This window comes from Sinocyclocheilus grahami, unplaced genomic scaffold (assembly GCF_001515645.1).
Source record: "Sinocyclocheilus grahami isolate Dianchi unplaced genomic scaffold, SAMN03320097.WGS_v1.1 scaffold33.1, whole genome shotgun sequence".
NCBI lineage: Eukaryota > Metazoa > Chordata > Actinopteri > Cypriniformes > Cyprinidae > Sinocyclocheilus > Sinocyclocheilus grahami.
The window spans coordinates 2389228-2404290 of record NW_015505212.1 but is presented as its reverse complement, the minus strand read 5'-3'; the positions used below and the strand labels follow the sequence as shown (position 1 = coordinate 2404290).

The window sequence follows — 15063 nt, the reverse complement described above, 5'->3', positions numbered from 1 at the left end:
AGTCTTTTACTGTTAAATTCACGGTCATTTTTTACAGTGCAGCTGCCTGGGGTCGTAAGCGGTCTCGCATGGCTGGATGATATTCACATGCTCTCTTGCCAGTCTGTTTTGAGTCACTAGAAAGCACTCTGAGCTGGTGGGAGACCGGCAACGTTCAGCCCGACTGATCGCTAATGAAAGACCATTTACGCTGGATCCAAACCAAACGACTGACAGAAAACATAGTGTTCAAAAGCTAAATATGGGTCAGAAAGATACTGGGATCCTTATCAAGCCATAAAAGACAAATCATTATCATTCAGGATTTATTTAAGGAAAAAGGAAAGAAAAAGAAAGGGAAAAAAACAATTATTCATTCCCCATTGCTTTTCAGCATGGAATAGAAACTCTGATATGTGCTGATGATTGTCAAAGGCATTGGATATACAAGCCCCATATCAACAGAAGACCACATCACAGTAAAGTTAGTATTCGTATGCCACTCCCAAAATATGATCATCATTGTCACATGCATATGAGTATATAATTCACATTTCACTGGGCAACTTTTATTTAGGACAGGTTGTGTGAGAGATGCAGAGATCACAAGGCCTGCATTATCAGAGTTGCATTTTTTAAATATATATTCATATAGATATAGACATTTCTTAATACATATAGTTACACGGTGAGGACTTTTGAAAATACACGCAAACAATCGGTTGAATCGGAAAGCGCATTTAACATGCTCGCAATTCTTAAAAAAAATAATTCGATGCGGTAGGTTTTTTTTCTTTCTTAATTTGCGAAGAAGTCGACATTCAAGGGACAAGTTTAAAACTGCACAGTCACTGGGTAGCACAGACACTTGTCAGTCACAGCTTTTTCATCGTAAGAGGCAAAAGTGACGCCTGAGTTGGTAAAAAAATAATAAAAAGAGGAAAACATCAGGAAACGATTCTTCTGGAAAAGGTGCATCACAACCGATCATCGTTAAATATTCACCATGTTGCGCGTGTGAAGTGCAAAGACTGAAGTTTGTACATTAGAAACGTGATTTTCTCAGAACGTACGACACTGAGCGAGAGACAGGTTTGTGAATATACATCTGTGCATTACAGTTTGCATTGGGAGCAGGTTTGTGGTTTTGAGTTAGGGCTGAAGTGGAGTTTGGTGTTGTGTTGGGTGGTAGGGTTGGAGTCTGGTTGGCGTTCAGTATGCGGTTCTGGTTGGCGTTGCTCGATTGGTCCATGCTGCTCCCCATGCTACTGCCCAACTGCAATCTCCTCATGTGGCGAACCACGGCCGTGGCGTTGAAGGCTTGCTGTTATGTGGAGAGACGAGAAGTCATGGTCAAAAAAAAAACGAAACAGACAATTCTGACTCTTAGGCCCAAAACATTCAGTACTCTAAGCAAATACTTCTAGCTGCACAAGCTAGATTTTGTGCTTCAAAATGTGTTCACTCTATTTGCATGAGGTTGCTGGCCTTATTCACAATGTCACTTCTACTCACTCTCCATTTGCTTTTCGCAAAGTTTTTGCGCATTTGTCGACTGACGGACTCATGGATGTTCTTGCAGAGTGCGGTGTCTCCCGCGATCCTGAAAAGCACAACGACAAAGTCAAAACTTTGCACCCTGCTCCACTTACAGTGATGTCCTCTTCTCTCATCGCTCCTCTCCTCTCAAGAAGCACTTTGATTTACTCCAAAGTGTGTAAATTCCCTATGGTTTTCGATCTCCAGTTTTTCAGACTCCAGTGTTTGGTAAGGGCTTGTTAAAGGTGCCTGTAGAGGATGTGCTAATTGCCGATTAGCGCTTTGGAATACATAATGTGAGATTAGGCGCATTCTCTTAATTGGCTAGCGTTTATTCAGTAGCTTTCCTCCTGCCCTTGAGAGAGGTCTTGGTGCATGATAATAGAGAGAGCGAATTCAGCCTGATACTCAGAACGTACACGCAATCCCCGGCTGATGCAGACAGCGTCTCAATCTAATGTGAATCAAATGCTGCACTAATAACGACAAATAAAGCCCTGTCTCTAAATGCTGTTTATGAGGTCACAGTTTAAGTGTTCTGGTACAGCTTAAGTGTCTTTGAGGACCTGAATGACCGTCCAGCAAAACAAAAGTAAATCATAAAGAACAATGACCTGCGGAGATCTACTTGTTGCTGTTACAAAAGGATCTTTATTAAATTCATAATTTAGACAATATCACCTACAGCTAAGCTAATGTACTATATTATTTGTAAGAAGAACTGTTTATTATTATTTATTATTGCTATCAACAATAATAAAAATGGTTATTTCATTTAAAATTATTGCTTTTATTATAACTGTAACATTATTATTTATTTTAACATTATTTCTGTATTATAAAGGAAATTCAACTGAAGTATTATTATTTAATATTTAATAATAATAATAAAATTTATTTTATAATTTAAAATGATTTATTACAATTCAATTATTAAATTCATTTAATTTAAATGATTGCTTTAACTCTATAATTATTCATTAATATTAATTTAATTGAAAATAATTTTTTGCTTAAATGATAGTTTCACTCTAAATAATAATAATAATAATAATGATAATAATTTATTGTTGGCACAGAATCTCATCAGGACAGTATTGACTTACCAGGGATGTCGAAGGGCCTGCTCACATGTGTATCGCTTTGAGGGGTCCTTTTCCATCAAACAACTGATGAAGTCTTTTGCTGTACATTAAATATAAAAAAAATAAAAGTTAAACATTAAAAAATGCAAAACATACCAGTTCAGCAGCTTAGAACCATTAAACTACATTGACATTTCAAGGCATCATATCTGCGTTGTACACGGTGAACCTCCACTATTCCACATTCATCCTGTTGGTGAGATTAAACTGAGAGTTTGGGTTTATCAGTGGAAAGACTGACAACAAAATTTGGATTCATTCATAGTTCCTTGATTTGAAGTTTGGAAGAATTTCATCGAGCTAATGCCGGTGGTGTTTACTGAATGCCAGAGACGGCGCTCAGACTTTCCTGTAAAACATTTTCCACTCTTACTGGCAGCATGTGAAGTTACTGATAGATGAGTAAGTGAGTGTGTTACAGATTAAACACCTATAAACCACACCATTAGCACAGTGTGGTTCTTTTCTACACTTCACAGAGTGAATATACCTGAATCGGATATATCATCCCAGTACGGCGCATCGAACTCATAGTCCGCTTTCAGGATCTGCTCAAAGAGTTTGGAGTCATTCTCATCATAAAAGGGAGGGTAACCACACAGTCTGTAAGAAAACATACATTTATTGCATCATTTCCATACTTTCAGCACATTCACAGTACAGTATATGGGTGAAATTGAACCCACAACCTTATATATGTAACCCTACTTATCAGTAGTTCTTATATGCTACTTGCATTTAAAGGGACAGTTCACCTGAAAAATGGCTATTTTGTCATTATTTACTCACTCCAATGGCTTTTTTCCTCTTTCTGAAGAATGTACTAGTTTGTAGTTTGTCAAGCTCCCAAATGTCAAAAATTAAAGGTTTATTAAACTTCTCCATATGACTTGTACAATATGACAAAGCTATCATATAGCTTCAAAACACTTGTAATATAACCCAATAATCATAAGAATGACTTTTATATACTTATTTTGTCATATCGGAGATTAGTCCTGAATAAATCATGCTAGATTTTCAAGTGAACAATCCCTTTAGATTAGCACCATAATCCTCTAAAAACACATCAGTTCAAACCTTGATTCAACAGTAAACGTTATGCTTAGTAAATAAGGGTAAATAAACCCCATGGAAAAGAAAGACAGCGGATTAAACCTGATCAATGTAAATCAAATTTCCTCAACACATCTATTGGAATGTTTTTCTCCTCCTATCATCAAAGCCATTAAAATACCTTTCCTCATGGGGAACGGAGGCAGTGGGGGAGAAAAGGATGGTAATTTTCTGCCTGATTTCGACCCCATTAGCTTTGTGTTTTTCTCTTTTCTCGTTGGGTTAGCTAATCAGACGCTAAGAGAATTAGCTACGGTTTCGGCCAGTTGTCACTGCAATAATCACACCTGAGAGGAGGCCAGCCATCCATGAGGTCTGACTCCAAGCTCTAGCAGACAGCTGGCTCAGAGAAAGAGGTGGGCAGAGGCCCTTATCAGTAAACACACCAGAGTTTTTTAATTTTAGTATTATTTATGTACTTTTATGCTTCTTAATATTCTGAATTTGCTTTTATTTTTATATTTTCAGTTTCCAGTGTTAGCATTTTTATTATGTGATTTTGTCAACTTGTATTCATCTTTTACAAATATTTAGCTTTAATTATTTGTTTGAGTCATTTTAGAACTTCACCTTAAAATTAAGTTGACAACTAATTAAACTTAATTTTATATTTAAGATCTTTTAAGTTTTTAGTTTATTTCAGCTTTACTGAAATTAATGAAAACAGGTTTCAACAGTTTTGGGTATTAGTTGACAAAAACAACTTTGACACACACTCATATCATGAACAAAATTAGCCATTAGTCAACATAAAATCTAAATTGACTTTATACACATTCCTGGTCTTACTGTGAACGATTCATAAGATTTATTACAGTAAAAGTGATAATACTGAATCATAATGTAATAAATTGCTTCACTTAAAAATCAACATCTCCAATCCAACACTTTGTCATATAGAGACCACTTTTCATGATCCAATCACTTCCTAATCAGAATCCGAATCAGAAAGAGCTTTGCCAAGTGTGTTTACACACACAAGGAATTCATTTGGTGTCGTAATGGATCAAATCAAGTCCTGCCTTTTATTTCTTTCTTGTTTAAAGGGATAGTTCACCCAAAAATGAAAATTTGCTGAAAACAGCCGATAAAAACATCACAATAATCTACAAGTAATCCACATAACTCCAGTAATCCACATAAAAAGTTCATCCCCTGTTGAATCAAAATCCACCAACATACGTGTTTAGACGTTTTTGTACGTTTTGTACGTCTGTATCTGATGGACTGGAGTCATGTGGATTATTATGTTGTATGACCTAAGGGTGAGTAAATTAAAATTTTTGGCTGAACAGAGTGACCTATATATCATTATGGGAGTTAAAAATTATGAATTTCATAATTAAGAAAGTAAGCGTTAACCTGAGCAAGAGTAAAAACTGTAAACAAACTCAACCATAAACATGTTATACTTCGGATCAGGACAGCTGTGAGTGGGAGTGATGGGAAGGACAGCTTCACCAGTTTGTTGACAGACAGTGTGAGTGTTTGTGTTGGCGCAGGAGTCGCCCCAGAGCAGACGGAGCAGATCGAAACACCAAAACAAAAGACAATTGACTCCGATGTACATGGAGAACTTCCGCAGATTAAGATATGAGAAGGTGATGCGGCACTTGTTTTTATGTTGGTTTGTCTGTGCTCAGACTCACAGTGAAATGCTAATAAACACACAGATGGCCAGAGCTCATTTGAAATGTACAGCTTTTATGACACACACGCAGTATCCTTATGAACATTCTCACACTGAGAAATGGAAGAAAATGTACAGAGGGAGAAAAAGAGGGTGAAATGAAGATACCACAGTGGTATCGCAATGATTTGTTTGGGGAGAATGTAATTTTGGTGGAAGGAATACTCCATTAATAGGCTATTGAATAGTCATGATTACAATCATTTTGCTGTCAATATTAAATTTAAGAAAAGTCATGAATATTTAAATCATTTAACACGTTTTTATTTGGCCAGAAGGTTTCCTAAAGCCTTGTGAGTATGAGAGTGTTAAGACTCTTTAAGTTATAGTGGGGTAAGTTTGATTCTTCTTCCTGAATCAGTTCAAACTGTCTGTTCCAAATGAATCAGTTCAAAACTCTGATTGTGGGAGAGAGTCATCACTCAAAAATGTTCATGGAAGGTGGTATTTTTTTATTTAATAAAATGTTTTCGGGAAAAAATAAAAAATAGGTTGCATAAATTCATTATTTATACATTTGTTTTACCATGTTTTAGTAAACTGTTTTAGTACTTAGTACTGTAATACTTTTTTTAGATATTAAAATGTATGTACTAAAATCTGGGAAAATATATGGGAAAAATACTTGAAAATATGGTTATCACTATTGTTTAATTGCTTCACATAAATTAAAATGATTGTTGTTCATTTGGTGAAAAACTACAAAAAAGGTAACTATTTTAATATCAAACTTTATATTATAATACAAATATTTAATTAAATATATATATATATATATACATGTTGCTGTTTTAGTTCAAACATTTATGCATTTTTAATCTACTTGGTTGAAATGATTTCAGAGCAAATACATAAATACTGACATATCAAACAATCAACAATTTTCAAAAAAAGCAACTTTTTTCTGTTTTTTTTGGGGGGGGGGGGACAAATCTCTCGGTGTGACCTGTATGTAAAAAAACATGGTATTCATTATATATCAGTACCATGACGTTAGCATCTCATACCATCACTGTACCATGGTAACACCGCAGTGTTTATTGGTAAGAAAGCATTCCCATCTGCTGAGAAACCAGAGGAAATCCAGAAATCTTCCATTAATCAGCATCTCAAATATTTGCAAGGCACAAACTCTCTCTTTTGTTTTAATGACTCACTCAAACTGCACCACAACAATAAGCCCATATAAGGAGTCTGAGTAAAGTGGGGCACAACATCTGTAGCTCATCAGGAGATGAGATGGGTCATTTACTCAGTGCTCCAGTGACATTGTGCAAACATTTTCTTCATCTGAAGATTTCATTCCAACCTTAGCTGAAGGATTCCTCAGCTTATAAATGAAAGGACAAGTGTGGCATTGTGGGTACTCACAGGATGTAGGCAATGACGCCGATAGACCAGCAGTCCACAGCTTTACTGTACGGCTTCTGAGCGAGAACTTCTGGAGCTGAGAAGAGAGAAACAAACATCAGATTGAGACAGAAAAATCCAATCATTACTGTATGCCATTGAGTTTCTGTCTTGTAAGACAGTCTTGCAACTATATAAAATGAATGACTTGAACCATGTTTTTGTTAGTATATGTGTGAGTGGATGTGTCTGAGAAAGCAGACAACCATAGAAATCATGAAGGGCACTCAATACACCATCAGGACAAAAAACTTTTTGAGACACACACACCTTCCTGTTATACTTCACAGGAGGTTGAGGCTCCTGAGTTCTTCTAAATTTATTCTATTATTCTCCATTTTCTGCCTCTAGACGTTCTCTTCCTCCCTTCAGGAAACAAGCTTTCACTCACGACACAAAAGCTTTGGTTCTGTGGTTTAGGGCTTCAACTTATCCTAGAGTTGCCTGTTGTGTGTGTGTGCTGGACTAGTCTGTTACTCATGAAAGCTGCGTTTCGAAAAGCTCTTGAAAAGAAACAAACACATTTCCATCAGAAATGATAGAAATTCTGTGACCTTTAAACAACAGCTCCTAAAAACACACAGGTAGCAGTGATAAAGAAGACACTTTTTTAAAATTATAGTTTGCTAGGCTACAAGCGATGCATAATTCATAAAGTACTCCAACTAAAGTGAAGCTGCTCTTTGAAAAATGAGCTACATTGAAGCTATTTACGAGGGCAATATATTTTAGATGAAAAAAGAAGAAAAACTTCTGAAACAAAGTACAAGGATCTCAATTAGGGTTGTGTTATGTATTACATATTCCCTGTTTTTATATTTACTGTTATTTTGCTGGTAAATGCAGGTGATTGCATATTTTTATCTCACAATTCACATTTTTTTCTTGCAATTCTGAGAAAAAAAATGCAACATATAAAAAAATTATATAAAAAAGAAATGTTGACATTTCTCGCAATTCTGACTTTTCTTTTCAGAATTGTAAATATACATCTTACAGTAATTTTTGTTTCTGCCATGGAATAAAACTAAATAATTATGACTTGATCTTACAAGTCTGACTTTTTTCTCATAATTCTGAGTTTATATCTCGCAATTCTGACTTCATATCTCATCTGATTCTGAGGGGGAAAAAGTCAGAATTGTGAGATATAAACTCATAACTGCAAGGATTTATTTTTCTCAAAGCTTCCATACAAGTGCAATACTACGAGGAAAAACAGTGCTTTATCTGTTACTCATTGGAAAAAAGTAGCTTATAATGATAAAATGTATGCTATTTTGAACAGCTAAGGTACTCCCATACTAATTAGAAAGTATCGTGGCTACAAGTACACAAACACATACAAACTACATTAGATCATATGGGCTTCACTTACAGTTTAATTGAGTATGTGTAAACAAAACCTGCTTCAGTTTAGAAACTAATCAGTTCATTCCTGTCTAAGGACTGCAGGAATGGATGTTTTCCAAGATGGGCTATTTTGAGGCTATGATCAATATAATCCCATCATCACATCTGAAGTGTCTACTAAAGAGATGTGTGTGCATGAGAGAGACGGTGAAACAAAAATAGGGAGAAAGATGAGGAGCTAAAGGATAGAAAACGATGACAGCGGATGATCCTTAAGTTTGATTTAGAGAGCTTGGTGTGAGATTGTTACCATTTAAAGACAAAAAGAGGGCATTCCAGACACACACTCATACAAACACACACTGAATGCATGCCTGTGTGCTGCTCTCATTCATCTCGCACAGCAGCGTCTGACCCCAGTCCAGGATGCAACTGGTTGAAGAATCATTTTATAGCCACAACAGCGCCGTTTAAACACAGTTACCAAGGAAACTTGCCCATAAAGACTGCCTTAAACACACATGCATGAAGAGGCATGCAGGAAACTCAACAGTACTGAGACTCAAACCCATGTGAAGATGAACGCTGGTGACTTAATTCTGGTTTAGTCATGATGTGTGATGGATCTAAGAGGAGTAATTTCAACCAGATAATGACTTACATTTTTGTTACATAATTATCCTTAATACTTTAACTAATGTTAACATATTCCTTATCTTATTGTAATGTGTTACTGATATTTTTTTACATTTACCATGGTAATACTTGGTATATGGATAGGGCAATAATTCAGTTGTATGAATTAAAATACCATGGTATTACCATCTGATACTACCACTGTACCATGGCACTCTCTAGTGTTATTTTAGTATTAAGTATATTTCAGTATTATAATAATATTTTGAATTAGCTTTGACTTTTTGTTTTCAGTTTTCATTTTTAGTTTTAGTTGTTAAGTAGTTTGTAGTTAGTTAGTAGTAGTTAGTAGTTTAATGTTTTTGTCATTTTTTGCCATTATTTTTTTTATTTGTGTTCGATTAAGCTTTATTTTAATTTTAATTGTAGTTTTAGTAATTTTAGTACTTTACTTAAACTTATTTTATTTCAGTTAGTTGCCAAGACAACATTTCTAATTTTCTTTTACGTTTCTCATCAAATATGTATATTTAATATGAATATTAAATATAATTTATATTTAAATATAATATTAATATTTTATTTCATTTCATTTTTTTCAATTTCAATATTTATATTTTATTTTAGCTTCAATTTCAATTAACAAAAACTATTTTTTATTAGCAAAATTCCTGACCACATAATATGAAAGTTAGTTTTCTAATTCAATATTTTCTAAATTGAGTGTTCAAAGATGTCTGTACCCAGTCTGTGTGTGTTTATTTCACATGCAGCATCACATACAGCCATGATGGCTCAGAGTGTTGCAGTCGCTCTAATCGCAGGGGAAAAGCAGGCGACTCTGGGGCAGTTCTGTCAGTCTGAGATAAGAATAAGCTTCAAGTGCAGATATAGGCCGCACACAAATGAACCAACACATGCATCCCATGCAGTCACTTTCCAACAGCTAAAATATACACACATTTGTATATACAGTATATGAACAATCACATCTTCAATAGACAAAATCATAAACTTCTCAATTTCGCTTTCATATTTAAACACTTACCCACGTATCCCGGTGTTCCACAGGCTGTGGACATGACATCACCTGTCCCCTCCATCTTAGACAGACCGAAATCACTGATCATGATCTTTGAGCCATCTTGAGGGTTGAAATAGAGCAGATTCTCTGGCTGAAGAGAGAAAACGCACTCATATTGAAATCAAACATATCAAACCAGAGCAGAACTGTGAATGTGGTGTGTTTCGCTCACCTTTAGATCTCTGTGTACGATGCCCATATTGTGGAGGTAGTTTACAGCATCAAGTACTTGTCTGATAAGTGTACTGGCATCTTTCTCAGTGTAGAAACCTTTCTCCACGATCCGGTCAAACAACTCGCCTCCAGACACACTGGAAATAGACAAAGTGAGAGAGAGACCACTAAAAAACTAATTCTATATTAATATAATATATAAATTTAAATGTTTAATTACATATTAAAACATTAGCAGTAATGTGTCTCATAGTATACAGTACAATTGCAGGACTGTAACTGATATGAACTCCCCTGTAGGGGGAGCTGCATGTCGAATCTGATCAGACCAACCCCCCACAGTGCAGAACTGATCTGAATACAGGGGGAAAAATTACTTTATCTTGTCCCTGTAAGTGCAGAGACCAAGCGGTCACACAATAGAGCCTCTGCAAAGAACTCAATGACGTTTGGCCTCTTGATCTCATACACCTGCATTAGCAATTAGGCAAATTTAAGCTCAAAGCCGGAGAGTGCAGACATGTGCATTAGTGCAGTTCCAGCTTTTCAGAGCACATTAATGCTTACTGAAAGTCTGAGGATGGACTTGGTGTGGTCTGAGCAGGGGTTGTTTTCAAACTACTAAGACTATATCGCCCCCTTCTGGATGGAGATACAATCGCTTTTGTTTATAGTCTTTGATGAGTGCCTCAAAAAATTTTATGCATTGTCCATTGATGCATATACACACACAAAATATGCATTAAATAACTATTAAGAGTTTCTTGACGCCTAATTTATCCTTTGTTTTGATCTATATGTAGGACACAGTTGAAGCAAAGCTAACATTTATGAGTAAAATTGCCCATGAAAACCAATTTCTGTTGAAAATCAAGTTGATCTAGAAATAGCTCCTTAAAGGGATCATATGATGTTGCTAAAAATAACATTATTTTGTGTATTTGGTGTAATGAAATGTGTTTATGCGGTTTAAGGTTCAAAAAATACATTATTTTCCACATACTGTACATTATTGTTTCTCCTCTATGCCCCTCCTTTCTGAAACACGTTGATTTTTGCAAAGCTCATCGGTCTGAAAAGCGAGGTGTGCTCTGATTGGCCAGCTATCCAGTGCATTGTGATTGGCCGAATACCTCAAGCGTGTGACGGAAATGTTATGCCCCTCTCCAGTGTTGCCAAGTTGGGCTACTTTAACACTGTTGCCGCGGGTTGAAGCAACTCCAATAACATGATATTTATCCCCTGGAATGCGAATTTTAGCAGGGGAACCCCGCCAAAAAACGTGTATTTTACCCCTTGGAATGCGATTTGTACCCCCTCGAAACGCGATTGGGCTAGTTTTGAGTAGCGATTGGGCGGGCTTTCTTGTGAAAACCTGGCAACCCTGCCCCTTACCATACTGTGATGCCGCGTCCCGGAGCGACGAGACAAAAACATTAAAACCCATTATAAACGAGGCATTTGTTGCATCCAGTGGGGACATAATTACGGATTATAATGACTTATACTGTCTTTTTACGCATTGCGTTGCATCGCGCTGCGTAAACATAAAACCATGTCTGCATTTGGGATTGGACAAATGACAAACAACAAGCGCTACTCTACACTGCTCAAAACTCGCGTTCGAGTCATCAGTGGCAAATTCTTTAAATATGAAAACATACTTAACTTACAGACTGTGTGTCAGAACAGCCGGAATTGTAGTCTACTCTCGCAGGATCAGGAAACAGCCCTCCATAAAATGTGCTGCACACATCTGAATATTTGGGTTGAACTGTTCTGGAACAGTGTTGTAAATACAACTTAACCGCTGATTTCTAGTCGTGTCCTCTTTTGGAAGGCCAAACAAAATATTTTCGCTTTCGCAACGAAAACGCACAGCGTCTTCACAACATGGCGGCGGCGGTGGCAGCAACAATAAAGTTACGCCTTCTTTCTTTGCATGAACATTTGGGCGGTGTTATGCAAATTTTCCCACATCGTGACGTAGACATGTGGGGGCGTGTTAGAACGAGGCGTTTTAACTTTTTTAACTTAACTTTTATAAAGAATATCTCTTTGGGTTTGAGACATTAGTCTTTGCAACTTTAGGGATCTTATCTATGCAAGAACAGCTTGTAACACTCCAAAGAGAAAGGAAAACTTGAAATCGTATCATATGACCCCTTTAAGGTAGCAAATGCACATTTGTGTATATTGGACGAAGCAGCAGTTTTGAGGAGACTATTTTGACTACACTCTTAAAAATAAAAGTTCTTTATTGGCACTGACTTAAGAACTTGTAACATCCATGAAACCTTTCCATTGGACAAAAGGTTCCATATAATGGAAAAAGGTTCTTCAGGTTATTAAGACATTCTTCACACTAAGAAAAAAAATATTCTTTTAAGAACTGTTCACTAAAAGGTTTTTGGGGAACCAAAAATTGTTCTTCTATGGCATCATTGTGAAAAAGATCCATTTTGGAACCTTTATTTATAAGAGGGTATGTAGGATTCTTTCTTATTTTTACAGAGTACTACTGCTGCCAACCTGACAATTTGTAATACATGTTCCTCCAATGCACATTGCTTATTTAATTTCCAAGCCTTATTGGCTCCTGACAGTGTAAGGTATGGTTATATGGACCTTTGCAGTGAAGGAAACCTTTTGGACTTTAATTGAACACTCCTGCTTTACGTCCTTATGATGCACCATCTCAATTGTAGTCAATGGATTCACAGCGCTCTCTGCTGCAGTGTGCAGATGCCCCTAGTCCGCCCCTCTCTCTGTCCTCATCTAGTCCTCATTTCTCTCGTTCCACTGCCGTAAATCATGTCATACAGTGCAGTAGTGCCTGAGGGTCTAACATGCATGAAGAAAACAGTCCATATCTGATTGAATCACACTTGCACACACTTACATGAAGAGTGAATTATGAAAAGAGTTTCTAAACTGCATCTGTCAGATCATACAGAAAGCAGATTGGTACTGTTTAAATATTCATCTCAACACCATATGCCAAAATGTTCTTCATGTTTTTTTCCGTAACACACACATGCACTCGGCACAACCTATTAACAGGGAAAAGAGGGGCAGGCTCCCGGCCAAATATCAAATTAACAATGTGGAATTCAAATTCTAATGCGGCTTCCAGGGGCAAAATGAGGATGAAAATAAATGTTTGTTTCCTCTAATCTGCCTAGCTTCCTCTCATCTCCACATCATCAGTATTTAAAGTTGAAATTAAATCAGAATTGACCCCGTTTATGCTGTTGTCTTTGTAATCTCTCATGAAAATGTAATAACGTGCTCCGTCCCTGAACCGAATTTCCTGAACCCTTCTGCTGCAACCACCTGTCATAGAAACCACTTTACACAATCAAGTCAATTCCTGATGGATAAAGCAGCCCATGCACTCACTTTTCTTATCTACATATATGGACAATCATTCGAGTTTTCGAATAGACAACCCACAGGGAAGCAACATCATAAATGACCTCTATGTAAATTATTATTCCAGGTTTAATACAAGTTAAGCTCAATCTACAGCACTTGTGGCATAATGTTGATTGCCACAAAAAACAATTGGGGGTTCATCCCTCTTTTTCTTAAAAAAACTAAACAAAAAAAACGCTAAAATCTGAATTACAGTGAGGTAATGGAAGTGAATCAGGCAAATCTGTAAACATGAAAATACTCACTATTTCCATAGTACAGCCACAAGATGTAACAAATATGCATGTTAACATGGTTTTAGCATAAAAAATCACTTCTTTACCATTTCTGTGTCAAGTTATGTAACAATGTAACACCTAAAATTCACCATGTCTGCATTTATTTGATCACAAATACAAAAAAAACACATTATTGTGAAATATTATAATTTAAAATAACTGTTTTCTATTTGTATATATTTTAAAATGGAATTTATTCCTGTGATGCAAAGCTGAATTTTCAGCATCTCCAGTTTTCAGTGTCACATGACCCTTCAGAATTCAGCCTAATATGCTGATTTGCTGCTCAAGAAACATTTCTGATTATTGTCGATGTTGAAAACAGTTGTGCTGCTTCTGTTGCTTTTGTGCTATTTTTGTGGAAACTGATACTTTTTTCAGGATTTTTGATTATTATAAATCTCAAAAGAACAGCATTTATTTGAAATGATAATCGTTTGAAACATTATACATGTCTTTACTGACACTTTTGATGCATCCTTGCTGAATGAAAGTATTAAAAAAAATAATAAATGTCACATTATAGAAGGAAAATTGCTAATGCCATTTCAATGCCTAACATACATCACTAATAACCAACTTTAACATGCTCTGAAAACACACTGCTCTGATGCAGTAAATCGTCTTTCAGGCCATATTTGTTTAATAGCAAGAGATGGTGCTTTTTTTTCTTTAAATGCATATGATACACACACTACATGCTCCCCTTACATTAGGTGTGTGTGTGATTGCAGTGTTGGACAGACATGCACATTCTGCTACCCATCACCGATGTTATGCAACGCTTCTATGTCAGCATACAGCAGTGCTCAGCCAACCCACCAGACTGCCACCCTCTCTCTTCCGCTCTGTCCAGATCTGCATTCTTCATCTTCCAGTTCACCGTGATCTGGGTCGCGGCCTACCATCCTTTTTTCTTATCACTTTACAGATACATTTTTGCGCATTCATGTGTCAGAACATTAAGCTCATCGAAACCGAGCTGAAGTGAAAGACCGTACAGAAGTCACTTTAATACTTGAGCAAGAGGTCAGACTGTCAACTGCTGTTTAATCAAAGAGTAAAAACACAAAATACAGTGTTTTTAAGTGCAGAAATGTCTTGAGGATTGCATAAAATGAGCATCAGAGCTGTTTTGAATTTGTCTTATGCTTATATTCTTGTACTTTCATTTCTTTTTTTTTCATTTCATGTCTGTCCAGGTTTCTTGTGGTAATTTAG

General features: G+C 36.3%; 2 protein-coding genes across 2 annotated transcripts in view; one reads left to right on the top strand and one right to left on the bottom strand.

Moving 5' to 3' along the window:
- The window catches only part of LOC107580386 (ADP-sugar pyrophosphatase-like), a 74283-nt gene that overhangs the window by 2826 nt on the left and 56394 nt on the right, over positions 1 to 15063 (top strand). The window lies entirely within an intron of this gene.
- The window catches only part of LOC107581269 (calcium/calmodulin-dependent protein kinase type 1D-like), a 58418-nt gene continuing 44168 nt past the window's right edge, over positions 814 to 15063 (bottom strand). Inside the window, exons 4-11 of the mRNA XM_016266770.1 lie at positions 10125 to 10263; positions 9917 to 10043; positions 6841 to 6916; positions 3154 to 3266; positions 2625 to 2703; positions 1495 to 1582; positions 1099 to 1303; positions 814 to 890 (exon numbers count right to left, since the gene is read on the bottom strand). Coding sequence (XP_016122256.1) covers positions 814 to 890; positions 1099 to 1303; positions 1495 to 1582; positions 2625 to 2703; positions 3154 to 3266; positions 6841 to 6916; positions 9917 to 10043; positions 10125 to 10263 — 904 coding nt within the window. The remainder of the gene's footprint in view (positions 891 to 1098; positions 1304 to 1494; positions 1583 to 2624; positions 2704 to 3153; positions 3267 to 6840; positions 6917 to 9916; positions 10044 to 10124; positions 10264 to 15063) is intronic.